At 42.4% G+C, this 24306-nt stretch overlaps 1 protein-coding gene and 1 long non-coding RNA gene across 6 annotated transcripts in view; both read right to left on the reverse strand.

The window, feature by feature from the left end:
• The window catches only part of PHACTR2 (phosphatase and actin regulator 2), a 135023-nt gene that overhangs the window by 53439 nt on the left and 57278 nt on the right, over nucleotides 1–24306 (reverse strand). The window contains exon 1 of one of the 5 annotated variants that reach the window (XM_027689382.1): nucleotides 21368–21459. The exons of the other annotated variants lie outside the window; for them this stretch is intronic. Within the exon in view, the coding sequence (XP_027545183.1) occupies nucleotides 21368–21410 (43 nt within the window). The 5' untranslated portion in view covers nucleotides 21411–21459. Of the gene's footprint in view, nucleotides 1–21367; nucleotides 21460–24306 lie in introns of those variants that run through there. 5 annotated transcript variants of the gene reach the window in all.
• Nucleotides 6059–8361, reverse strand: LOC113970464. The gene is made up of 3 exons (XR_003535180.1): nucleotides 8272–8361; nucleotides 6753–6903; nucleotides 6059–6316 (listed from the first exon to the last, which is right to left on the reverse strand). It is a non-coding gene; the product is annotated as an uncharacterized LOC113970464 (long non-coding RNA).

A 24306-nucleotide genomic window follows, 5' to 3' on the forward strand; every position in this document is an offset into this window, starting at 1 on the left:
TGTTAATTGGACCTCCTGCTGGCAATGAGCTAAACAGGCTGGATAGAGGCTACTTCATAGGGATGATAGCTGCTGCCCTGAAACAGCCAGAGGGAATCCTCCTGGAAAAACTACAGCAGGGATGGATATGACTGCCTGCATACCTCCAGGTTTCTGCAAGGATACACACACAAATGCCTTTTGGGTTGTTGGAGTCACACTTGGATCAGCAGTGCCAAATATTCCAGAAAGGGCTTTGGGAGCCCAAACCCTGTAACTCCCATATCTCCACAAGCAAAATGTTACCTCGCTGTAGAAAGTCAAACTGCAAGGGTGAAAAATTCATCTCAAAAGGCCATATTCTGTTCTGCCCCTGTGATGAGCCGCTACCTAAGCTCCGTAAAAAAATTTAAAAAAAGGTACTTACAAGGGAATGAGGGAAACCTGTGCTTCTCCTGAAAGCAACAGCATGGATGCCCAGGGATCCATGTTTCAGACAAAAAGCCACGTGGCTCAGAGGGATGCTCAGTCACACTGTCCTCTTCTACAGTGTGCAGAGGAGGAATATGACCAGAATCCCAAACAATGATGCGTTTATTCTAGTTCTCACTCTCTCACCTGCACACCTGGGATTAACTGGCTCAGGGCCTGGAAAAGCTTATTTAGCTGTCTGTCTCTTAGGTAGGATGCCCGAGCCCTGCAAGACATTGATCCCCAGCAAGCAAGGAGGGATCTTACCTTGGCCTCCCATTACCTTACACAAGACACAGGACCTAAAACAGTGTTAACTTTAGGGCTTGAGACATGCTTGCTGCATCACTGGGGTAAAGCACAAAGAAACTCTTTGCTTTAGAGTTATCTTAAGTCCTGCTCTTTTTTTTTTTCCCTAGTATAATAACCACATCAGCTTAAGTGCTGTTGGGCAGTTTGTCAAGTTACTGGTAACATTAGTTACCACATCTTGTCTCTTGCTAATGCCACCCAAATGCAGATAACACACTTGTAACATGCAGCTTCACCGTTACTTCACAGTTTTCACTCCCACTGGGTTAATTCTAAAGAAAATAAAAAAAGGGAAGTTATGGTTGTAGAGCACTCTGTAGAGACACTGGAAATGCCACAGGCAATACAGCCAGTCAGGGCTATCCAGCCTTACTAAATTACACTTCTCATGCAGGAACCCGTGCAGAGCTCTTTTCTGCCACACCTACACTGGCACATGAGCTGGGCGAGTTCTACAGCACATTAAGCACTGCAGTTATACCACCTCTCTTCTCATCTATTTTTTGAGTCAAAACACATTAGGGATTCGCTTCAGGTCTGAATAAAATTAAGGGCATGACCTTATGACTGCAATATGCCCAAAAGCATGTGTTTGTAAATTAATTATTTAGGTTTTGACATCATGCAGTCCTTATTAGAATACCTACACAACTTCTTCCTCCTCTTCAATGAAAACTTAACTTCCATCCTTTTAGCTTTCTACAGAAGAAGTAAGCAAATGCTCAGCCATCCTGTTACAGAAGTTTGAAAGTGATCTGGCCAAAAATCTTCTTGCTACCTCCTCTCTAACCCTGAACACAGCTGGCCCCAACCAGAGGGAAAAGGATCATGGGTTTAATGCAGGCTGTTTATTCCTTCTTTTCTCAACCTCAATACTTGAGCAAAAAGCAGCAAATGGAAAGTTTCCAGACAGTTACATTTTCCAGATATATGACACATCAGGTCAAAGGTCAAAGCAACTCCTCCACAAAAACAGGGGAAAAAAAAAATCCAGGCACAGTAACAAATGTGGGACAAAAACCAACTAAAAGCAGTACAAATAAAAAAGCAACCAAACTACTTTGAACAGCTGAACATTGAAAATGAACACCACTTCTGTTATTAAGGGATATTGTAATATTAAAGGATAATATCTCCTTGGAGTACAATAGTTTGTATTTCCATTTATAGTTTAATTATTTTTTTTTTAAATAATTTTGTAATTTCATGTAAAAGTAAGATACATGTACACATCTTATTAAGTTCTGTAACGATATATTCACTGGCTAAAGGACTCAGCTGCTGATCCTTCTCTGATGCCTTTCAGACACCCCTCCAATATAGCTGGAAACATGGGAGGCATTTCCCTGCAGGTCCCTGGCTACGTCCCCAGAAGCCACTGCCACTACCGGTGGAGGCAGCATGCAGGTAAAGTTTTGTAGAGATGCTACCCATACAAGTGGGCTTCCAGTCATCTCAGCATGTGTTTTCGCACCACCACGGTGGAAATATCAGCTGAACCACCAACCATGCCGGTAACCATTTGTAAGGCTGCACCTTATCACTGCAGTGAGACAAAAGAAAAACCACCTTTTGCCTGGGCTTTTAAAACTGAGTTAAGTCCTACTGCTGATACCAGAGGGTCAGGCAAATGAATTTGCTGACCAGACTGGGCTGGACAGTGTGCCACTGAGCTGGGGCAGGAAGAGAACAGGAGTGAATGGGAGAGAAGTCTGAGAAGAGAGGGAGACTTCTGCTAGGAAGCGATTACCCGAGCTCACCACCAGTGGGTGCAAAAGATGCTCCGACCCCTTCACCATATCCAGTGCTAAAGCAATGACCACGTGAAGTGCTAACATCATCAGCTGTTTTCCTCTTCAACAGGAAGGGAAGGAGGTACACATCTCCCCATTCCATCCTATCCCACTCCATCTCGTTCCACACTACCCAGCACCCTTGCTAAATACAATTCTGTATGAACATTACACGTTTTTACCTTTATTATTACTATCTTGAACCAAATCTTTCACAATTAACATGTTTACACATCTGAAAGCATCTCGTTTTGTGGATTTCCATCCCAGTGCTTCCCTGCTCTTAAGTACTATGACAAGGAGCTTCTGATCTACAAGTAACAGAATGTTTATGTACCCAAAACCTTAGGAGCAATTTGATTAGTCATATAATTAAATTCCTGGGACGGGACAGCCCAGAGCTCACTGTGTTGCCTTTGAAGAGTAACATTTTCTTCTGTACTGGCACCACTTCAACACCTTTTTTCTAGTACAGGAAAAAAGTTCTTGTACTTGTCCAAATGTGTGTAAGTCAAACCCAAAGCAAATAGGCTCTGTTTATGACCTCGCTGGCCTCAGAACCCCACCAGGGAGGTCAAGGTTTTTTAAACCCAACTAGCAAATTTCTGATTGTTGCTGTCATTGCAAATGTTTGTACAGGCTTTTAACTTTGCCGCCTTTGTAGAGAAAACTGTTTATTTTTAAGTTCACTTTTTAGCTGTCTTTAAAATGTTTGTCTTTGTTGCTAGATATCAGCTTGGATAAACAATAATAATAAAACTCTAAAATGCTCAGAAGAACCTAATAATGATTAAATACAGCTCCTCTCAGTCAAAATGCCAATTTGCCAACTCTAAAACCACAGCCTGTAAATATCATTCATATCATTCTATGCCTATAATATTGCAATTCTGAATAAAATCTAAGTCATCTTCTTTGCTATGAGGAAATGGGAGTTGCCAAGTTGCAGCTGACTTTTATTCTGCATCATGTTTCATCGCTCTCTCTGTCCCCAGCCACACAGCAAACAGCTGTTTTATTCCCTGAATCTTGTTCTTTACTAGGGCCAAGGTGGGGAAAATCAGGCACAAGCTGACATATTCGTCAGCGCAGCTGCCCTTCCTTTGCCAATTTAAACTTGGACACTCAGGAGCAAGGAAAAGGACAGGTCTGTGTGAATCCCAAAGATGGGATTCAGTTTTACTTTAAAAACCAGTGTGGTCCCTTTCCTACACAATCAAGAAACAGTAATTCTATCATGCAAGCTGATGGCACCATAAATCACTACAGCAAAACCCAGTGGAATTGTAGTACCATCTTCATGTAGGCTTGAAGGCTGTATTCATACACATTTTGGACTTCAATTTTTCCATGGAATCAGTGTTTATGGAAGTGATGCATTGGTGAACAAAAAACTTTAGTTGGAACAAATTGCAAATGAGAAAATTGTTGCCCTTCAGCTCACTGCACTGGGATGCAGTGTCGGAGCCTGCCAGTTCACAGCGAACCCCAAGGGTGCAGATGCTTGTGGAGGTAGTGTTTGAAACCAGGATCCCACCTCCATGTGGGAGAGCCAGCGGTGCTCTCCCTTTAGGTCCAGGCACCAGCCCAGGACTAACCAAAGCCTGAGGTCCTCCTGGGAGGGAAAAGGGCCTAAAAAGGGGGCTTGTTGAGGCTTCCAATGGGGAGATGTCATCTTGTTATCAGCCAAGGCACTGAGGATACGCTCTGCTCTCCCAGCAGATTCTTTCCTTAGGGGAAAACATCTACTCTGTAAGAGCATCATCAACATGACAGGTACATAATTGATACCTTCATTTCCCCACTTGCTTGTTTCATGCTGTATTTGAGGTTCCTACTTCTCCTTGCTTTCTGTTAATAATGAATGACTGTATTATCCTGCTGCTTAAGAGGGCTGGCCATAGATCAAGACCTGTTTGTAACAAGAGCAGTACCAACAAAAACCAGAAAGACCATTCCTGCTTCAGTTCGAAGTATAAAATGAAAGAGAACAGCTTGAACAACAGATTTCTGATTTTCATTGCCACCTGCTCAGCTGTTGCATTTTTTAAATTTTTTAGCTATCCACAAGTTCCTGTGATTTTGTTTGCAGCATGTGCCTTCCTAACTTCCTCTCTTATTCAGACACTGACATTAAGCAATCATAAAATATATCTTTGTTGTCTGTAGGCTAAAATAAAGCACCAACTTGAACTTTTATGTGCCAGTTTAAACTGAATTGCTTTAGCTGGAGTTGGATGAACACCCCTTAAGCTGGCAAGCAAAGAACAACAGAAAAAATACAAGACTCCATCTCCTCCCCACCAATGTGTTAAAGTGCTACACTATCACAGGGCCTAACAATATTCATTCAGTACTTCAGCACATATGTAAGAGTTCACATACAGTAAGAGTTTCAAAAGGTGCCAGAGGAGATGCCTGTTCACCTGATGGGGGAAATCCAAGACCACCCAGTTACGCCAGCACACACCACTGCACTGCCGTCCATTGTGGTTCTAAGGACAGTTAAGAGTTAGCAGTCACTGTAGACCAGTGAGAAATTTTAAGCCTTCCAGTTACCACTAAGATGCTTTCAGGCTGATTGTCAATCAGACAATATATTGACTTGTTTACTTTGTACAAAACCCAATACAGACAACAAGAATAATTTAGCCTACTTTAGCCAGATTAATGCTGACATTGGTCACTCCCACAGTATGGAATGACACCACTGTATTTTGTGTTTCCTTTAAGACACTCTTTAAACCCTTAAAAAATTTAGTTTTCATTAAAAAAAACTTTTTATTATTCCTTTTTACTTTAGAGGTAAACCAGGCTATATGACTCTTGAATAACTACAAGCCAGTATACAAATGTAAACACTGACATGAATTACTTTAAACACTTTAAAAATGAAATTGAATCCATTCTCTCCTAATTAGTGAAATTAGGATTTCACTAATTTTACGATTACTACATTCTGTGGTATTTTTATGAGTGCCATGACCTTGTTGATACAGGTGAATTGAACACAAAAGCTTAATATTTAGCCATGTGCTTAAAAGTGCCATAATAACCTGATTAAAATAAAAAAGGTGGTGCAAAAAAACTGAATATGACTGGCAAGCCCTGGAGCTACTGCTAGCAACTCCAAGCAGGACTGGAAATTGAAAATTCTCCTAAGTAAAGTGTGTACAGCATCACTTTTCACCAAATTCATCTTTGGCATTATTTAAGCTCTGTAAAGCTTTCTTTTTTAAACTACTACCAAATGTTTTCCTAGAGAGGGAACATTATGTGACTGAGTGCTCCCATGCTTCCAGCAGTCCCTGGGAAAGCAAGCCATTTCTTAGGAAAGCCCACAGGAATACTTCAGAAATTCCTGCTGGCAGTTTCTGCCTGTCCCAACTGTTTCTCATCCTCTCATCCCGGGCCTTCTGCAACTTGCACAGCAAATGATGCACCCAACAATGGAGACAAAGGGATATTTATATGCTTATTTAATAATGAATCAGTGTGTGGATACAGTCTCCCACAAAGTAACGAGCAAACACTGCTTCCACTGGTGATATTTCTACAGGGGTCTTTTCTCTGAGGATTTGCCCAGAAGTGGGCAGCCTATGCTGGCAACCAGGGCTTGCTTGGGTCTCTCCTCTTTCCACTCAAGGCTCCCCAGTATGGCATCGCTGCAGGGATCCGAGGAGGAAAAGGAAAGCAGAGATCTCGCAGATGATGGATGATCTTGTCCGCATGCTGGTGGGCACAGAAGGAATACTGGAGCCCTGGGTAGGCAAACAGGAGTCAAACTCAGTCCCCGTGCCCTTCTGCAAGGCACATGCCAGTGCTACTCTGACATCATGGTTTGAAGCCTGTTCAGCTCCAATCTCGACCAAAGAAGCAGAGTGCCCTCCTGCAATCCCCACCAATTTACCTCCCCCAGAAAATACCTCCTGAAAAATTCTCCTTGTCATACTGAACAAAGGTTAATAATTATTCTTTCAAAGAGTGCCTTCAATTAGCTCACAAACAAATGATGGCAACTTTGCCAAGCTTAGGGGAGTGGTTTTGACATTTTGTAAATGAAAAGAAATGATAAAGGGTTCAGTCATTTTTCTTGACTTGAAAAAGGTTTGTAATTTCCCTTAAACCTCCCTCCCACTCTTGCTAACATTCAAGTACTTGGCACACATATTAAACATTTTTAGACCCTATGCTCACTTTTCACTCTAGCTGGATGCTCAAGTCTGGGAGAGAGCGGTAATTCTCACCCCAGGAGAGACCCAAAAAGGGATCGGTGCATTACACCACACAGCTCCTTGCCCTGGGCAGGCATTGCCTTCCACTAGCTGTGCTCACACGAGGGAAAAACCTGAAATCATGATGAAACATACAGAGGACACAATAAGCAAAACAGAAGATTTCCCTATTTGGTAGGAGATTTTCTGCAGAATAATACAAAAGCATAATACAAGGAATGTAGGTAAGTACAACAGCACAGCCTGACTCAGGTTTAAAAAAATTGCTAGAAGAGAAACACTAACCTTCACTGAGTGAGGTTTCTTGTTCTAGAAGGAATAAAATTAAACTAAATCAAGTGTTAACTGGCTCTTTTTTTTTAAACTCCTGTATAGGATTAGGAATAACATACTAAACTTGAACAGCATAGGTATGCAAGATGTATCTAACTCAGTTTTTTTGATAAACCTTATGACATTTCATGTATTTAGGAACAGCGGTCACTGGGAACCAGTTGTATAAGAATTTTCACTTAAACCAAAACTCTTCAATGTCCTGTTTGTGAACATGTATATAGCTCATATCAACAGGGCTGTAAGCAGCCCTGGCATTTTAAAGGCTGCCTTACAGTGTTCGGATGGGCATCCGCATGAAGAGGAGCAGCCTGTCCAAGCATCCAGCTGGTGATCCACCACAAATTAGCCCTTGCCAAAGCGGTTCAGCAATGCTGCACCAGTCAACTAAACGGACAGGCCCATGGATTATGTCAAGGTCCCAGGGGAAATGTGATCCTATTTCTGGTAACATCAGCTCTGAAGAGAATGAAGAACCTTCTGATGTCACCTCAAAGCTTACAATCCAAACAGCTCCACTACCAACACTGCCTTCCCACTTCAGTCAGCCTCTACACTAACTTTAAACTTCTGTCTTTTAAACCACTTGGGAAGCAAAGGTTTGAGTGGACTTTTATCTGTCATCCCAACACAGACTTCTAAAGTATAATTGAATTTTGTGGGAAGTTTAGCTTTGAGAAAAACTAAGGAGAAAAAATAATGAATAACAAGGAAATTTAAAAAAAGGATTACTATAGCACGTACATTTTCTTCATGCTCAGAGCAAAACAAAAGAATATATCTTAATTTGCTCATGTGCTAGAAATACCATGGTTTATCACTAATACTACACACTTCTACACAGACCAGTGCTGGAGCAAGGGCCAGCATAAGAACAGGAGCCAATGGCTAGGAATGTCCCCTGGCAGGAGTGTAGAGCTCACCAAGATGCACAGTTCCCTGCCTCAGCAGTGGCAGCATCCTGGGCTGAGCACCTGCTCCCCAGGGAGGCAAATGAGCACAGAAAAACACAAATACAAAATATTAAGTGGCTCTTGTTATTTGTGCAGAGGAAAGTGCCTCATTACTGTAATACTCTGGAGTACACGTCCCTACACGCTGGATTTAGAAAGGACCTTTGACTCCATATAATGTTTTAATAAACTCACCTATTTCACAACTAAAACAAGCCAGAGCTTAAAACCCAGAGCTAAATGTACAGTGCTAGAATACTGTCCTTAGCATGCTTTGGTCAAGCTGTTGAAAAGAATGTAATCTTGATTTTATATGAAGTCATAGTACTTTTTTGGGGCGTATCTGGATGTTGTTTTTATAAGTACAAAGCTACCTGCTGGTAGGAATAGGTGAGTAATTAGTGAAAATGCTGGAAGGACTATAACTAAAAAACATTATGTATGTTTTTCTGCAAGGAAAAGTTCTCAACAATAATTTCACTGACATGCACTTGAATGCAGGTGGCCCTCATTTCAGGCAAATACCAAAACACTGGAGGAAGTGTAGGGCTATATCCACAAAACTGAAGGATCCTGTTTACTTCTTATGGCACCTACTCAGAACTAGGGAGGCCCAGAGAAGTCCCTGCCCTTGAAGGGACTCAACCTACCCCAGATCCTAAACGTACCTTATTCTACTACCAGGGAGCTCTGGGGAGCGTTGATCCACCTCTCATCTTCTCTGATGTCCAATGACTTCATGTACTCATTCTCCAACTGCAAATAGTTGCTACTGCCAGAGATCTGGCTTCTCTATTTTAACTGACACAACAAATATTTTGAAAAATTGTCACAGTTTTCTTGTGCTACAGAAATTTACAGCAAAATATAACATAAACCATAATCTGATGCTAAAAACTTTTGCAAGTATATGTGACTCCAGACATACGTGTTTGTCTCAGTGGGACCTCAGCCATAATTCTTGGGTTAGAAAAAAAAAACAAACCTGTAAATTTGTCAGAAAAAAAGCCACCAATATGATACAACAATAATTGCATTGAGATAAACTAAAGGCTGGCTTTCTCACCTAACTTAATAGCAAGTTACTGGGCTAGAGAAGGCTACTGGAAGTCCTCATAGAAGAATTTTCACTTTGCTACCCATCTCCTTGAAGGGTCATCTCTTGCACAGTGTCAGCATTATCCCAAATTCCCTCCCTTCTCTCTCACCCGAAACATGGTCCTTTTATCTCACCCTGCAAGAAGGACATTTTTTTGTTTGCCTCAAAGCTTCTTCTACCACTCCATATGTTAAAAAAATAAATTAGAAAAAGCCAAAGATGGTAGGTGCAAAGGTTGAATTATAAAGAAATACATAAGCTAATACAAAATAAACCTCTCTACATTTATAGTTTTCCCTGCATTGACATCTGGATGTGCAAGTAATCACTCAAACCAGAAAGAATGGGCTCCATGCTGGTATTTTTTTAATGAGATTGAACTGCCTAGTCTTTGCTTTTAGGAAATGCCTAATTTAATTAGTACTGCTGCATCTGTTCTTCCTTTCCTCTCCCCTCAATCTTATGTGGATTTTCATACATAAAGAATAAAAAAATTAAACTGAAAGGAAGAAACCTCTGGGCCCATATACACAGAGGATGTATAAATTCTTGGGGGATTAAAAAAAACTCATCTGTGCCACCAGACACCTCCCTGCTGACAAATGGACACTTGTCTCAGTTCTGCCCTGCTGGTATACGTTCCCAAAACAAGCCTTGAGGGAAAAAAACAGGTTGCCAAATATGCTAACCAGTAGCATACCCATCTAGGGACTGCCAGGGTGCAACGATGTTATCTGCTAAACCACAGGCAGACAGGGGCTGAGGAGGCTGCTCCCCTGTAAAAACCAAAAAAAGAGTTATCCCATTGCCATAGCAGGGGATAACTCACTAGCTGTCTTCAGCTGATTCCTTCACCATGGTGAACTCACTTAACAAAACATTTTAATTGGTTTTTTGGTTCATCTAATCTTCTGGTGATATTTCTCTTCTGTGGTTGAGAAAACCCTGAATGCACTGCAGGCTGAGGAACAATCTGTTTTCTCTACAAACAGATCCCCTAAGGACAGCTGATGGAAAGGTACAAATGCAAAGATTGTCAATTTGACTTTGATCGTTTGTGCTCCCTTAAGTCCTTGGTCTATGGCTTTCAGGTCTGACATGTTCCATCTGTAGCAAGGTGGGAGAATAACAATATTTAATTATCACACAAGACCCATCTTCAGGGCTGATTAATGCTCATGGAATAATTCAGAGTTGGGAGACACAAGCCCTTCCAGATCATGCCAGAGTGATTATCTGTGGCCTTTATTCTTACATGCCAATAGATTTTGCCAATTTTGTGCTGAAGCAGCTGGGAAAGGCTCACACCTTAGCAGGGCTGAGCTGAGGTGGGGTAACTTCTGTTCAAGGGAAGGTGTACATTTTCAGCCACTGCAGTCATTTCCAACCTAATAATTGATCTACGCAATAGATACAGCACGCAGTGCTAGATATCAAATTTTGTATCCAGCTTCTCCTGATAACTAGAGAAACCTGCTAAGTCCCAAACTTCTGTTAATGGTTTAAAATGTACTGAAAATAATACTTAGCTTTTGGATACCTTCTAGTGGCCTAAACCTGTATTCTCACATTTTTTCGTCATTCACAGATGTCAACTACAAAGGTACACTCTTTTTTCCTCTTCTTCTCCTTCAAAAATACACAGTCCTAGAGATCCAATACTGACATTAAATACTTTTTTTCTTCAACACATTTTTATTATACATTTCAAACTAAGCTACAGAGTTTCCAGGTGCATTAAATGTTTCAGAAACATGCCATTCACCTTGCTGGATCTGGCTGAAATATACCCTCCTCCTCTTCTCCCCCCTTGCCTCTGGTAGCAGGAGAAGTGCAGGGGGGAGTTAAGAGAGAGGTGTTGCTGTAAGTGTCCAAGATACTTGTCTTTTCAGTTTCAGGTTTCTGTGAATTCCCCTGTGCTTTTCCAACGAAAACTTTCCTCCTCTCTTCAGAATCATGTTCTCTCTGTAACACGACACAGTTACATGACAGTATTGTCCAACAAAACGTTTTAAAAGCAGACTATCATAGTCACAATTTCTGCAATGCCTTGTAGTTAACATCTCTTTCTTTTTCCCGCTGGCTCATTACTTTCTCCTCCAACTAAAGCATACACTATTTCTGCTTGGTCCTTGTTCTGGCTCTTGGGAAGCTGGCTTTATCCACAGTCTTAGTTGTCTACTTTATTGTTCACTCCCTTGCACAGACAGTCTCTTTCATATCTCACCATCAGGCCATACGTATTTCTTCCATACCCTATTTTTATGTGTCAAAAGCAGCAATATTTAAGTAAGAATCAATAACAGCATCATTTTTCCAAGAAATTAAATTTGGTGTCTTTTTATAAGAGTCAGACTAGCCTTCTAAAACTTTTCTTCAAGAATGTAAGCACAGAAACTAGTCTGCAATTAGTGCAATTGTTTTAAATCACATATGGATTGTTAACACTAATTATTAATGCTAATATTTTCCTTCTATCAATCACTTGAACAATTCATGAGAATAGGAGAATCATGCACGGTGATATAATGTGTAGGGCAGGAAAACCACTACACCCTTCTCTGTATCAACATAAAAGAGGACAGATTAGCAGTGCACTAGAACACTGCTTCACATTTTCAGAACAAGAATATTCTTAGCATCTGTGCCAAAACCAACACTTCCTTCCCCTCAGAAATGCAATAAATCTATAAAATTCGAAGAAACAAACCAGTAATCTTCAGACACACTGAATGAATTTACAGGGAAGGAAACGTACAGCCAGTTTTGAATTATTAAGAATGAAATAAATTATAAAACATTATAAATGCGTAATTTAAACACGCCCAATTTCTTGGCAATTAACTGTTTGGGTTTTTTTTCTTTCTTCTCATAAGGACTGCTAGTATCTAAAAATCATTTCCCACCAGCTTGCAGTGACTTTAGGTTGTAATGTGACTCAAATTACTTGATTGTATCCCACTAAATCTGTTCCATAAGCACACAATAAAAGTGTCATTTCTTTGTTGACTCATCCAGGATCTTGGGAAAAAAAGACAGAAAAAAAAAGCCCACAGAAGATTATTTTTCAGCCTGGGTGACTTTATCTTGTTTGTTGTGACATAAATGCTTCAGGTAAGTTGATGTCTGGGGGTTATAAGCAAGAAGAGCAATTGGGAGGAGAGTCACAAATGGGACCCTCCCTTGCTATTCACAGTCACACCACATTTTTAACTCAGGATGCTGCTGTGTGACTGAACTTCACTGGCTTGGTGCCCAAGCACTAGGAATCTCTGTGTGCCCCTTCAACAGTAGAGGTGAGAGCTCTACAAGCCATGCTGAGGCTCATCAGGGCCTCATAGGCAAACACTGGCTAGGAGTACGTAGGCATCTCACTCCCCACAGTATTTGCAAAAGTTGACTTGGGGCACAGACAGATGTAACCTAGGGTTACATCATTGGGTTCTTCCATGAACTGCTATTCCTTTAGGCATCCGTGCAACAACACACACAGACTTATATTGGTAACTGGGATACATCAGCAGAGGCTGCAGTCTGCTGAGGATGTAGACACAGACAGTGGCACATTGTGCTGGCTTCCCAGCTCCTGGTTTGAGAAGGAAGATCACTGGGGCACCTGACTGCAGCAGGCTGTGCTGAACTGCAAAGCCTGGCTCCTACAATCACAGAATGTTTTGGTTTCCAAGGGACCTTAAAGATCATCTAGTTCTAACCCCTCTGCCATGGGCAAGAAACCTTCCACATTCTGGCTTCCAGGCTCCCCCTGCTGTAGTTTGTTTCTTCAACACATCATCCTCTCCAGTGCCAGGCTGTCCTCTCATGAAGTTTCCTGGGTATTCAGACCAAATTTCTCTCAACACAATGCTATTTTATTTAGTTCATCTGACTACTAAACAGAAGCTGCTACTTTCTGTTGCCTGTCCTTGCTCTACAGCCACCGAGGCAGAAGGCACGAAGAGCCTTGTCTTCCTCATCAGAAAGGGTCAAGCAAAATGACAATAATTTTAGTGGGCATCAACCATGTTGCAAACCCCAGAAATAAAACCAGGGGTGATGAATCCCCAGTCGAGAGTTAACTTTCTGACCTGAGGCTTCAAGCAATAAAGAAAAATTCTTAAGCTTGAAAAACAGTCCCCGTGGGTCTCTAAGTCTTTTCAGCAATGTTTTAAGCTGAAAATGTAAATTATATTATAGCAGTGACAACATCAAGTTTCATGGTGTATCACAGTTATTCTTATAGTGCAAATCACTTAGCTAGCTTAAATCAATAAATATTAGAAATTGTCCCTATTTTTCACAAATTATTTCTAGACTATAAACTATGTGATTTGTTTGCATGAGGAGTAATAGCCCAGGCTTTAAAGCCCAATCAACATCTAAGGCCTCTGCACCATTCTTGGATTTTTACTGGGCAATACATTAGAACATTCAGATTTGGAAAATACAAAAAGAAGTAAACAACACTGAAATTATGATGGCCCATCTACCTGACCAGGATTTGCCAACAGTTTGGGCAGAGTGAAAACATCTTGGAACACTAATAAAAAAAGCACATTCTCAGGGGCGAGGAATGCAGGCTGATCTTTGGAAATAGAACTGGTTTTGCTCACGTGGTTTCAATGTTAGGACAGCTGTATCACAATCTAACTCCACTAGGCAAAACATCACTCCAATTCATACGAAACCAATGCGGGAATGAGAGAAGAAAAAGGCAACATAGCCCTTATCTTTTCATATAAAACTTCATTTTCACAAAGATACCATTGACACAGGTGTGGTATTAACACTCTGATCTGTCAATTAACAAGTGTTATCACAGTTTTATAGTATTATTATAATATTATTGTACAGTCTCATTTTACTTGCATGCAATCTGACAGCATACCCTAGACTTCCACACAATGACGGATCAACCATAGATCCTCATTTCTCCCTAGCTTTTCCCCACTTACACTGATCATCACAGCTGTACAAAGCGGTGAGAGAACACAAAGGTAAATAAGACTTTCCCTTTGGACAGAGGCTTTCTTTCCGAGGGCCCAAAACCCAAGTCAAAGACAGAAGAAATTCATATTCCTATGCAGCGACCTTGTATCAAGCCTTGCAAGAAACTCAAGTCTTAAGTCAAACTTCCTAATAATTAACCACCATAAGATTAACAGAGGTAATTGCATGGTCTGTGCAAACGACTCTGTGGACTGCAAACAGGCAAGGTTAGATTGATTCACATATTTTAATATTTAAATCCAGAAAAAAAACAGGGGGAAAACCCCCAAAACTGAGAAGAGAGGACATGCAGTACTGTCACCCCTGTTATTCTGGTCAAAGACAGTGAGAAGAAAAAACAGTCCATCTTCACACCCTGCATCACCTGTATGTTCACCGTGACCTTCCCACCTCATTCCTACTGAACTGTTTTGATCATAAGACACTAGGAAATGGCACACTCTGGACCCCACTGTGATTTTACATTTACCCAAAAATACGCTTGACAGTCTAGGGGTTGTAGAGTTCACATACAAGGCAATATAAATTACTCCGTGTCATGCTTTGCCTTAGATTTTATTTTGGGGGCATGAAATAAAATAACAAACTAACCCCCTCACTTATCCGCCTACTTTCCCTCCTCATGGTTTGTACTCACAGTTTCTTTTTCAGTTTTGCACATATTTTATACATCAATATCTTTATGTGGCTTGAACCCAGATCTGACTGAAAGCTTCTCATCAGCTCTGGCGAAACTGAATACTGGCGACTCAGGGACACAGACAAAACCAAACTGCCTCCTTCCCTGACACACACCTACATCCTGGCTGCTGTCTCAGCAGGAGCATCAGCAGCCAGCCTCACTCTCTGAGATCTGCTGGGGGCAAGATAGACCAGGGGCACTGTTGCCTGTTACTAGAGACATTTTACCATCACCAACAAACTAACTCCTCTCTTTTTTTCCTTTTTTTCCTATGCCTAGCACTGGCCCTACTAGAATGAAAATCCTTTCGTATCAGAAGAACAACTGGATCAGGAATTCCCCTTGTGCCAACTACAGAAGGCAATGAATGGACAACTCAGAGATTACTTCTCCATACGGGACTGAACGGCAGCTGGTTGGGGTATTTGTGTATATCAGAAATATTTTTCAAGCCACTGTTACAATTTAAATGCAATGGGCAGAAATAAGTTCTGGAAGCAGGCTGTTTGCTGAAGTATTTTTAAAAATCTACCAGTGATTGACCCAAGACATTAAGTTCACTCATTGTTATGTTTTAAAACAATAAACTAAAGTGAAAAACAAATCCATATCAGCACTGATTCACAAGTATTTTTCAGCAATGTTACATTTTTTTAAATCCCAAAAAGCATTGGTGTCCAAAATGAATAGAGGACAACTTTAAGGAAAAACATATAAAGAAAGGTATAAATGTCTAAGTCTTTTCTATTTTTAACAGGCTGGACTGTGATATGGCTCAAACACTGATGAGGACTTGGGAGCTCTTTGATTTCCTCCTGGCTATGTCTTAGGCACTGTCCCATCTCCTTGTGATAAGTTTTCCCGTTTAAAACAAGGAATAATATAAAAAGGACTGGAAAGCATTTGAAATATGTAACAGAAAACACCACCTAAGAACAAGGCCATATTACTCAGGAGCAGTAAGAAAGAGGATCTAGAAAGGAAGGACAACTGATCCAAGGGGTAGCTGAGACCCAGTGGACTGGGATCAGTTGTCAGTGGGGCTTAGCACACGGGGCTCAGCAGGAAACAAGATATTCCACGAGCTTTTCATCTGAGGGAAGTATCGGAGTGGTCATCTGAGAAGAGAACCCCCACACAAACCCAGGCAGCTGGCGGGACTCTGTTGCCCTGCCCATGATGACTCCTCAGGAGCCAACTCTGGTTCTCCTCATGGCAGATGAGGAAGCTGATGGTTAACACTGCGAAAAGGTGATTAACAGCTACCAAACATCAGCACATAAAGATACCTCGGCTGGCATGCCTGACATTAAAGGTCACATACCCTGGCAGCTAAATGAGGAGAATTTCTGGTTATCCTTGAAGTGGCATCAGAATGAGAAGAGGTGAGACACCGACCTGGAACCTGTTGAGCACTACACCTTTATTTTCACACACATGCGGTCCCTGTGTTGTAGCTGGTCCCCTGTGTCCTTATGAGACCTGTGTTCTGGGCCATGCCTGGTGCAGGCTCAGGTTGCAGCCTCCCCTCCAGTGAGCTATTGCTGCAGCTGAGGAGCTCTGGCTGGGCCAGCAGCAACTGCTGCAGCCGTGGGGGGCCCCGCTCTGCTCTGGCAGATCACAGAGTATGCAGCAGCACATACATTTTATATTTTATAAACATGGAATACTTAAAAGTGTGCACAATTTTTTCTCTATAAATAGTGATTCATTCTACATGCTCACACTCAGACCCTCATCAACAGCACAAATCAGATTTATGGTGTGGGGAGCTGAAACCTACACCTTCAGCAGTTGCCATTACTTCTCACAGAAACTTCTCAAGAAACACAAGCATCAACTTCTTAAAAGAGCTCTTGCAGTTCCCACTAGTAGCAGGTAAATCCATGGCTACCCATCCTGTCTGAAAACATGGGCTTTTTATGCCTTTGACTAGGTATCCAAAATATCCACTCTATCAGCCTGAAGTCTGGGGCCAACTGCATACTTACTTAACCCAAATTCTGGAGCAGTCACAATTGAAGCCCCATCTGACAGTACTGGTAGGGTGAAGAAAGTGTTTCCCAAAAACTGAAAAGCCTTGGATGTAAATTTAGTAGCAAATGAAAACAATACACCTTTACATTATACTTATAACTCTTGCATAACTTACAAAAGCATAAAGAAGGGTAGAAAAAAGGAATAGGATTCCCTGTGAAATATTATGAGGGTTCAGCCTCAAAGACCCCAACCAAAATACGGAAGATGAAACTCTGCCCAGAATGTCCTTTGTGGCTGTGGACAAGTCATTTAGGGCTTCACATCAAATGGGACTTGACATTTCAGCTCAACAGCTCTGCTTTTCGTTCTTTCAAGTGCATCAAAACCTGAAAATGACCAGCTGACAGGTGTGTTGGGAGTAGCTCGCTGCTCCTGTAAATGCTTTGAAATGTCCTCCTGTAAAGTACAATGATATCAAAGTTCTTCCACCTTTGAAAATAAAAGTAGCTGGAGGAGAAAAATCAATTTCCTTTTAAAACTCTTTAGAAATATTACTGTAAGGGCTTTTCTGCACATTCAGATTCATAGTGTTCAGATTCATAGACTGAGTTAGGATGAGGATTTAAATCTGTGGCTGAGTATCTCCATGTCCAGCTCCTCAGGAACAGAAGGGCTTGCCCCATAACAGCACCCTCAGTAAGGCTCACAAGTAGGTAGTAATGAAGAACACTACTGGAATAACTTCTCTTACTAAACAAGTCCTGGAACTGCTGAACTGCTAACCAACTAGTTTGTTTACCAACACCTAGAACTGCTGAAACAAATATTAGTTTTCCATTTCATTTCAGGACTAGGACAAAGTTGCCTAGTTAAGGAAATGACAATTCCTCTGCACAGACACAGGTGAAGCTGCTATTTCCTTGTCCATGAGCAGGAAATCCCACAAAGCCAAGAGAGATGAAAAGGAGCAGTCTGAGAAACATGTTCACTTCTGACCTATGAGAATCATTTCACCGAGTGCCAAAGTAAACAAACAACAGGATCCTTCCAGTGACTGCTTTCATCTCAAGGGGGGAGCTGGGTGGGAAATGGTTTTTCTGCGCTGTTGAAGTACATTTTCATGCCCATGAAAAATCTTTGGGTCTGTAGAAGGATGAAACACAAGCCTTACGGTTTGTGCTCTGTTTCTGCAAAATGTATATGACAGAAGGAACTCCCACCCACAGATTACATTCTTGGCACAGAAGGTCAGCACAGGGATCTGACCCCAGTCTTCAACTGGCCCTGATGAGCATCCTGATCATCAGTGCAAGAGGTTCCCGAGACCTTCCCCTTTGCAACTTGTCCTTTCCCTCTACTTGTGCTTCACACTTCATGCTGAGCTGCCTGACCTCTTCCCAGGAACACAACTAGTTCTGTTTTTACTGGAAATTTCTTTCTTGACAAGACATCGCTATTCAAGAAACAACAAAAATCTTTCATCGCTTAACTAGTTCTGCTTTGAAATGTTACCTTCCCAACACGCTGGTCATGCCTCCACTTGATGACTTTGCTGTTTCTCAGTACTGTGGCTGGTTCTGAACTACCCAAGAACAAATCCAAAAGGAAAAAAAAAAGACTGAAAAAAGCATACAGCTCTGGTGCCCTTTGATAAACTGTAGATCAGAAAACAGAAGTGATAGCATTTGCACATGATGGCTGATAACTCCCAAAAGCACTGAACTCCAGTCAGTGAATGGAGAGAGAGCACAGTAATCAAGTCCTGCCAGGCATGGGAAAATCAGAGAAGAGGAAGGAAAACAAACAAGGACAATACATGCTCTTTCTTATCAACGTATATATACTGTCTTCGCAAGCTCCTCTTGCAATTGCTGTTTGTTCACATTTTTAACCAAAGCAAATAAAAAACAAGCTTTAAAAAATTTAACTGAAGAGAAGGAGCAAAAGCTGCCTGTGGACATCCAGGCAATCCAAGGCCTGCTTTGCTGCTCATCTACCACTCACAGTTATGGCAGATGATTAAAGCCCTGATCCTCCTGTCCAAAACACTTCTACACCCACTCACACGCAACTGATGGCAAACTCTAGCAAGACAACATTGCTAAAGAAAGTTCCAGTGGGGTACAAGACACTGATTCTTCCTTTCTTTATAGGCATGATAATCCATCTGGTATGAGTCTATGTTTGTCCAATTGAGAAGGACTTCTGAATTTTATGGTTAGGCCTCAGTCCTGCCCTTAACCCAAAGGGAAAGTGACACTAGGACCTTGATTTGTTTAACTATTTCAGTATATATTTCCCTTTCCAAGACTAAAACCTTTCATTTAAAGGAAATCTTAATAAAAATGCTGCAGGACACTGGCTGGGTTCCATCCTGAATATTGTATTATGCATATATTTTATCTCTTCCAACACATTATGACTTTCAGGAAAAATCTTTTACTTTAGTTTTGTAGATCAAACCACATTCACCTTACCAGTCCATCCAAAGTCCCCACGGTGATTTACTAGTGGCGCCTTCCCCTGCATCCAGTTGAGGTCTGCAGGGATCACAGGGCAGGGTTTGAGCCCTTGCAGGCTGGCATGGCTGGGGGAAAAAAGGGAGCGAACAGGCAAGCAACTTCTCATAGCTGCTTTTGTGTGACTCACTGAGGATCTGAATGCACTATTGATTCCTTAGCACTAAAACAGATTTGTAACCCCTGCGTGTGCAAGACAGATATCTCCCTCAACTCTAATCTCTAGCAGCTGTCAAAGACTTAAATGGCTTGTAGCTGGCTGGCATGCCAAAATCAACGAAGATTTTAGGCCTGCTTGCCTAAGGGGTAACCTATGAAACAGGAACTAATGGAAGTCATTATCCTGCCCTGATCACAGTTGGACAGGGCTTCCTAAATTTTGCAATATCAAGTATCCAGACCATACCAGCAAAACAGACTAGAGAAAACAAATGATTGCACCCCCAAGACTCCATGCCACCCAGAAACCCACCTGCCCCTATGGCTTCTTGTTGAGGATATACCCTCCCAACAATTTCAACAGGGCTCAAAGTGCAGTGGCATTACTCTTCTGTGGAACTTCCTGGAGGTGCTACCACTGCTACTGTCTCTTCATAAAGTGAAGTGCTATTAAAATGGAGGTAACCAGAATTTACTTGGCAATACTGAGGTAGCATCATCGTAACTTACATCTTCAGATAGCAGTCTCTTACTGCTCCTGGTTGAAAAGTTTGGTTTCAGTTAGGAAAGAATTCAAGGGTGACTTTTTTCCTTTTAGGTAAAACTTATTGTTCATTAGCACTGAGCCAAGGGAACACAGACACCACAGCTATCCTTGGTCAAGATATGGGCTCCCCTAGGGCAAAATACTCTCACAGTAGACTTTTGTACCTAAGCATTTGTTCAACTTCCTGTACAAAAAAGTGACCAAAAAATTTTAACCAGTCCATCTGTTTCCTGGTGCCTACCTTGAAATAATCCTGTCATGCTGGCTACTGGGTGAAACCTTCAACAGGATGGTGACATTTGTTGGAAATGGTCCAATTTCTCTTTCATGCAGTGTTTGACAGGTGAGGAAATAATCCAAGGTTTTGACTGGGATGGTGCGACTAGGAACATATTGGAGCTCTTCTGAAAATGTATGTGCTATTACTAAAACTATCCTTCGAAACACCCATCAAGGAAAAACAAGGGGGAAAAAAGAAACTTTGTTGCACTGTCTCCTGTTTGACAAAACAGTCCCACATTAACAGCAATAAGCAAATTAAGGATAAAGTTCAGCCTCCAGAATTAAATTCCACAACAGGATTTTCTTATTTTTTTAACTGGATGCAAAGGAAACAGGCGTTGAGAAAAAACATGCATGCAGTGACATTTTCGCAGGAAACTTCAAACCTCGCTGGAGTTAATTTAGATTCTACATCCTATTATTGTGGGAAGAGACACGCTCTGTTTTTCAGTAACTAAAACACACCAGGTTATCCTAACATGCCTCCAAACAGCATTCCCAAGTAGTCTGTACTATCTTCAAAAAGTTGCAAACAGTTAGGACTATTTTATTGAAGAGAAAAAAGAAAAACAAAACAACCCCCCCCCAGTTCTACTCACACGCTATTTATTTATTTTCAACAGTCTGCTTACACATAAAACGTCCTGGAGCCAAAAGCAACCAGCTGGGCGGGTTACTAGCCGCGCTACTGGGCGCGGTGCCAGAGCTCCTTTCCTTCCCCTTTCTTTTTTTTCGCCTTCGTACTTATTTATTTTATAACGGGGGCAAAAAGTAACCCCGAACCTCCGGGGAGGTGGAGGGGCACGGTGGAGCCTCTCACCCCCCGGCGGCTGCCGAGCAGGACGGGGCAGCCTGGAAAGCGGCCGCCCCACGCGTCCCCCCTGCGGTCCGAAGGGGCGGGCGAGCGGCGGCGACCCGGGGACCGCGGGCACTGCTCTCCCAGGACCGTGGGCTTCCCCCGCCGCCGCCACGCCGCGCTCCCCGTTCCTCCCCGCCGGGCGCTCCTCGGTACTCACCGCCGGCCGGCTCGGGCAGCGTGGAGACCGAGGTCTGTCCCATGGCTGGGCCGGGAGGCGGTCACGCCGCCCGCCGGGCGCACAGCCTCCGCCGCGGCTGTTCCCGAGGGGCCATCCCAGTGCTGGCCGGGGCCGCGCTCCCCGCCAGCGGGCGGGGGGCGGCTGTTCCCGCGGCGGCTGCGGGCCGGCGGCTGCCTGTCATCGCCGCCGAGCCGCCCGGCCGCCGGCCGCGGACCCGGGACCCTCCGCCTCCACCCCCGTCCCGCTCCGCCCCGCTCCACCCCGCCCCCGGGCACCGCCTCGGCCCCGCCCGGCCGGGGGGGCTGCGCTCCGCTCCCCTCCGCTCCCAGCTCGGGTTCCTGCCCGGGGGGGAGCGCAAAAGTTTTTAATAAGTAAAAAAAAAAAAAAAAAAAAAAAAAAAAAAGGAAAACCACCTTAGTTACACGGAGATCGGAAAAGACGGTGCGTAACTGGTGAGGCTTCCCGCGCTGTCAGCGTGTCCCAGTGTCTGCCTACCACCCTCCTCCCTCCGAAGCCCACAGGGTTAGTCCAGACACAGTTATTCCCACCCCTTCTTATCGCCTCTGAAGGTACAGGGGAAACTTGAGGCAATCTCAGAGAGCGAATCCCCATTGCCCTGCTCAGAGGTGCTTCACTGCTGGGGGCTGTTTTCAGGGCTGTGCTACCATCACGAGTAGAAAACGAGTAGCTGGGCAGGGCACGGAGTCGTTACCAGCCCTAGTCTGGCTGTAACGGAGGTCTGGAAAAGTGCCCGACCCTCACCTCACCCACAGGTGAGTAATCAAAGACAGGACTACTTTTAATTCTGAAAGAAAGAAGATAGTCAAAGACAGCAATATCCAGACAGAACTCTGCAATAACAAGTGACAAGAAGGGTCAGAATCAATTGGAAACATTTATGGGGAAGATGGGGGGGAAATAGCGATTGTACATATAGCACTAGGGCAAAAGGAATAATAGTTTGTTTAATGCATAAGTATAATCTAAGCAGTGATACAAGCGTAATGCTAAGCTCACTAGAGCAAGCTTAATGCTAGAGCTAGAGCTACTAACTGTTACCAGTGACAAAAAAAAAAGAAAATATAACCCCCCCCAAAAAACTCGAGTGCTTAATAGGTATTACTATGCAGTATCTAGAAACAAGCAGGGAGATGCACATGCATCACAGAAGGACACTCAAGGCTCATCCAAAGAACACCTATCAGCAAGCCATATGGTGAAATTACTATATTTCTCGGTGGTCTGGAAATCCTAGAGGGGTTAAAGAGATGTCTGACCTGCTGTTCTTTGCATGTGTTGGCACTGTGGTGATACTTCAGGAGATGGAGAACTGTGTTAGTGTGGGCCCTACACTAAGGACACAAATGGAGCACCACAAGTAGCTGTGGTTTGTGTAGTAGGCAGAATATGTGATTGTCAGCTAATATATGGTGAATAGAAAAGAACACAACTAATGCTAGTCTTTATGGGTATTTTATAGAAAATAGGTCGTGGTAAACAGACCTTTTATTTCCTCATTTTATATGATTATGTGTTAAATTGCCAGAGGCTTGAGTGGAATAGACTTCTGCTAGGTACTTGATTTAGTAAGAGAGAAAAAGTGAAGACAACACAAAATTAATAAAGCACAAACAGATGAAGACTAAATGAAAAGCAGATCAATTGTTCAAGGAGCAGTAGCATTTAATAAGGATGTTTCTGTTGGGGAGCTATGGTGAGGCTCATCAGTGTTTTCATCAGCAATCTAGAAAAGCATTATTTCAAACAGCTTTAAAAGACTACATAAATTACCACCAACAGCAATTTTAGACAGAATAAATATTACCAGAGTGATAATGAGGACAAGGCAGTCACAGAGTTATCTGGATTATTTAATAAATTCAGCTCTTTCAAACAAGTAAATTTTAATAGGGTCAAAAAAACGCCAGACTTGCAGGATGGAGCAACACTACCTACAGGGCCAAGGAGAGTATCTTAGAAAGTTTCTCCATGCAGGAACTTGGTGAAATTCAACACGAGCTCCTAGTGAACTAGTGCTGATACAAAAGGGATCTGATATCCACATACAGATGTGCAAATAGTTAGAAATCCCATTAGATAGTTGTGCTTTTTATCAGACAAAAAGTGCTGTCCTATGTTCAGTGTCTTCTGCCCCTTAAAATACCACTGGATTATGGGAGACAGCTTGAAAGAGATGAGATGGAAATTGCAGAAAGCACTCTCGAACAAAAGGTGTGAAGAAAGTTAGTGCCAATGCATTCAGGAAAGACTGATGTGCTGCGTTTTAATCTAACAGTGCCTTTGCAAGGAGAGAGTAGCATTGCAACCTGGATGTTCAAACACTGAAGGAAAGACGCTTTGCCTGACACCTCCGACTCCAGGCCCCGTACAAAGCATGGAGTTGAAGACAACTAAGTGGTGCTCATACAGAGACACCAGACTAAATTATGCAGTGGGAGCCAAGGGCAAGGTAGATGATTTAGTGGTGCCTTCGTCCAACCCAAGGAAAGGCTTTCAGAAGGGCAGCTTGTTGAACAGACAGCTTCTGTCATTTATTTATTGGGAATTTTTTTGCATGCAATTTGGCACATTTATTTTTCTTATCTTGAAAAATTATTTTTAAAGGGTTTGTTTTGAGAAACTCAAGTTACCTCTTTGGAGACACTTGTAAACAGGAACCTAAAAGTGTTCCTGTCTGCCTCTGGTGAATCTCATTAATTTTATCAAAGGCAATTATATTGTCCTGCTGTGTAAAAGCCCAGTTTACAATGCAAAAGTATATATCATCTGTCTGCTATGATTCACATGAAGTAATAAACTCCCCAAGGTCAATTTGTGAGCTGATAAAATGAGTTTAGTTGAATTAGTTGCCAATTTCTTTTGGTTTGATTACTCTGTTTGTTTGGAGTTTGTTTCTT

Source organism: Neopelma chrysocephalum, unplaced genomic scaffold (assembly GCF_003984885.1).
Source record: "Neopelma chrysocephalum unplaced genomic scaffold, ASM398488v2 Primary Assembly neopelma1_23, whole genome shotgun sequence".
Taxonomy (NCBI): Eukaryota; Metazoa; Chordata; class Aves; order Passeriformes; family Pipridae; genus Neopelma; species Neopelma chrysocephalum.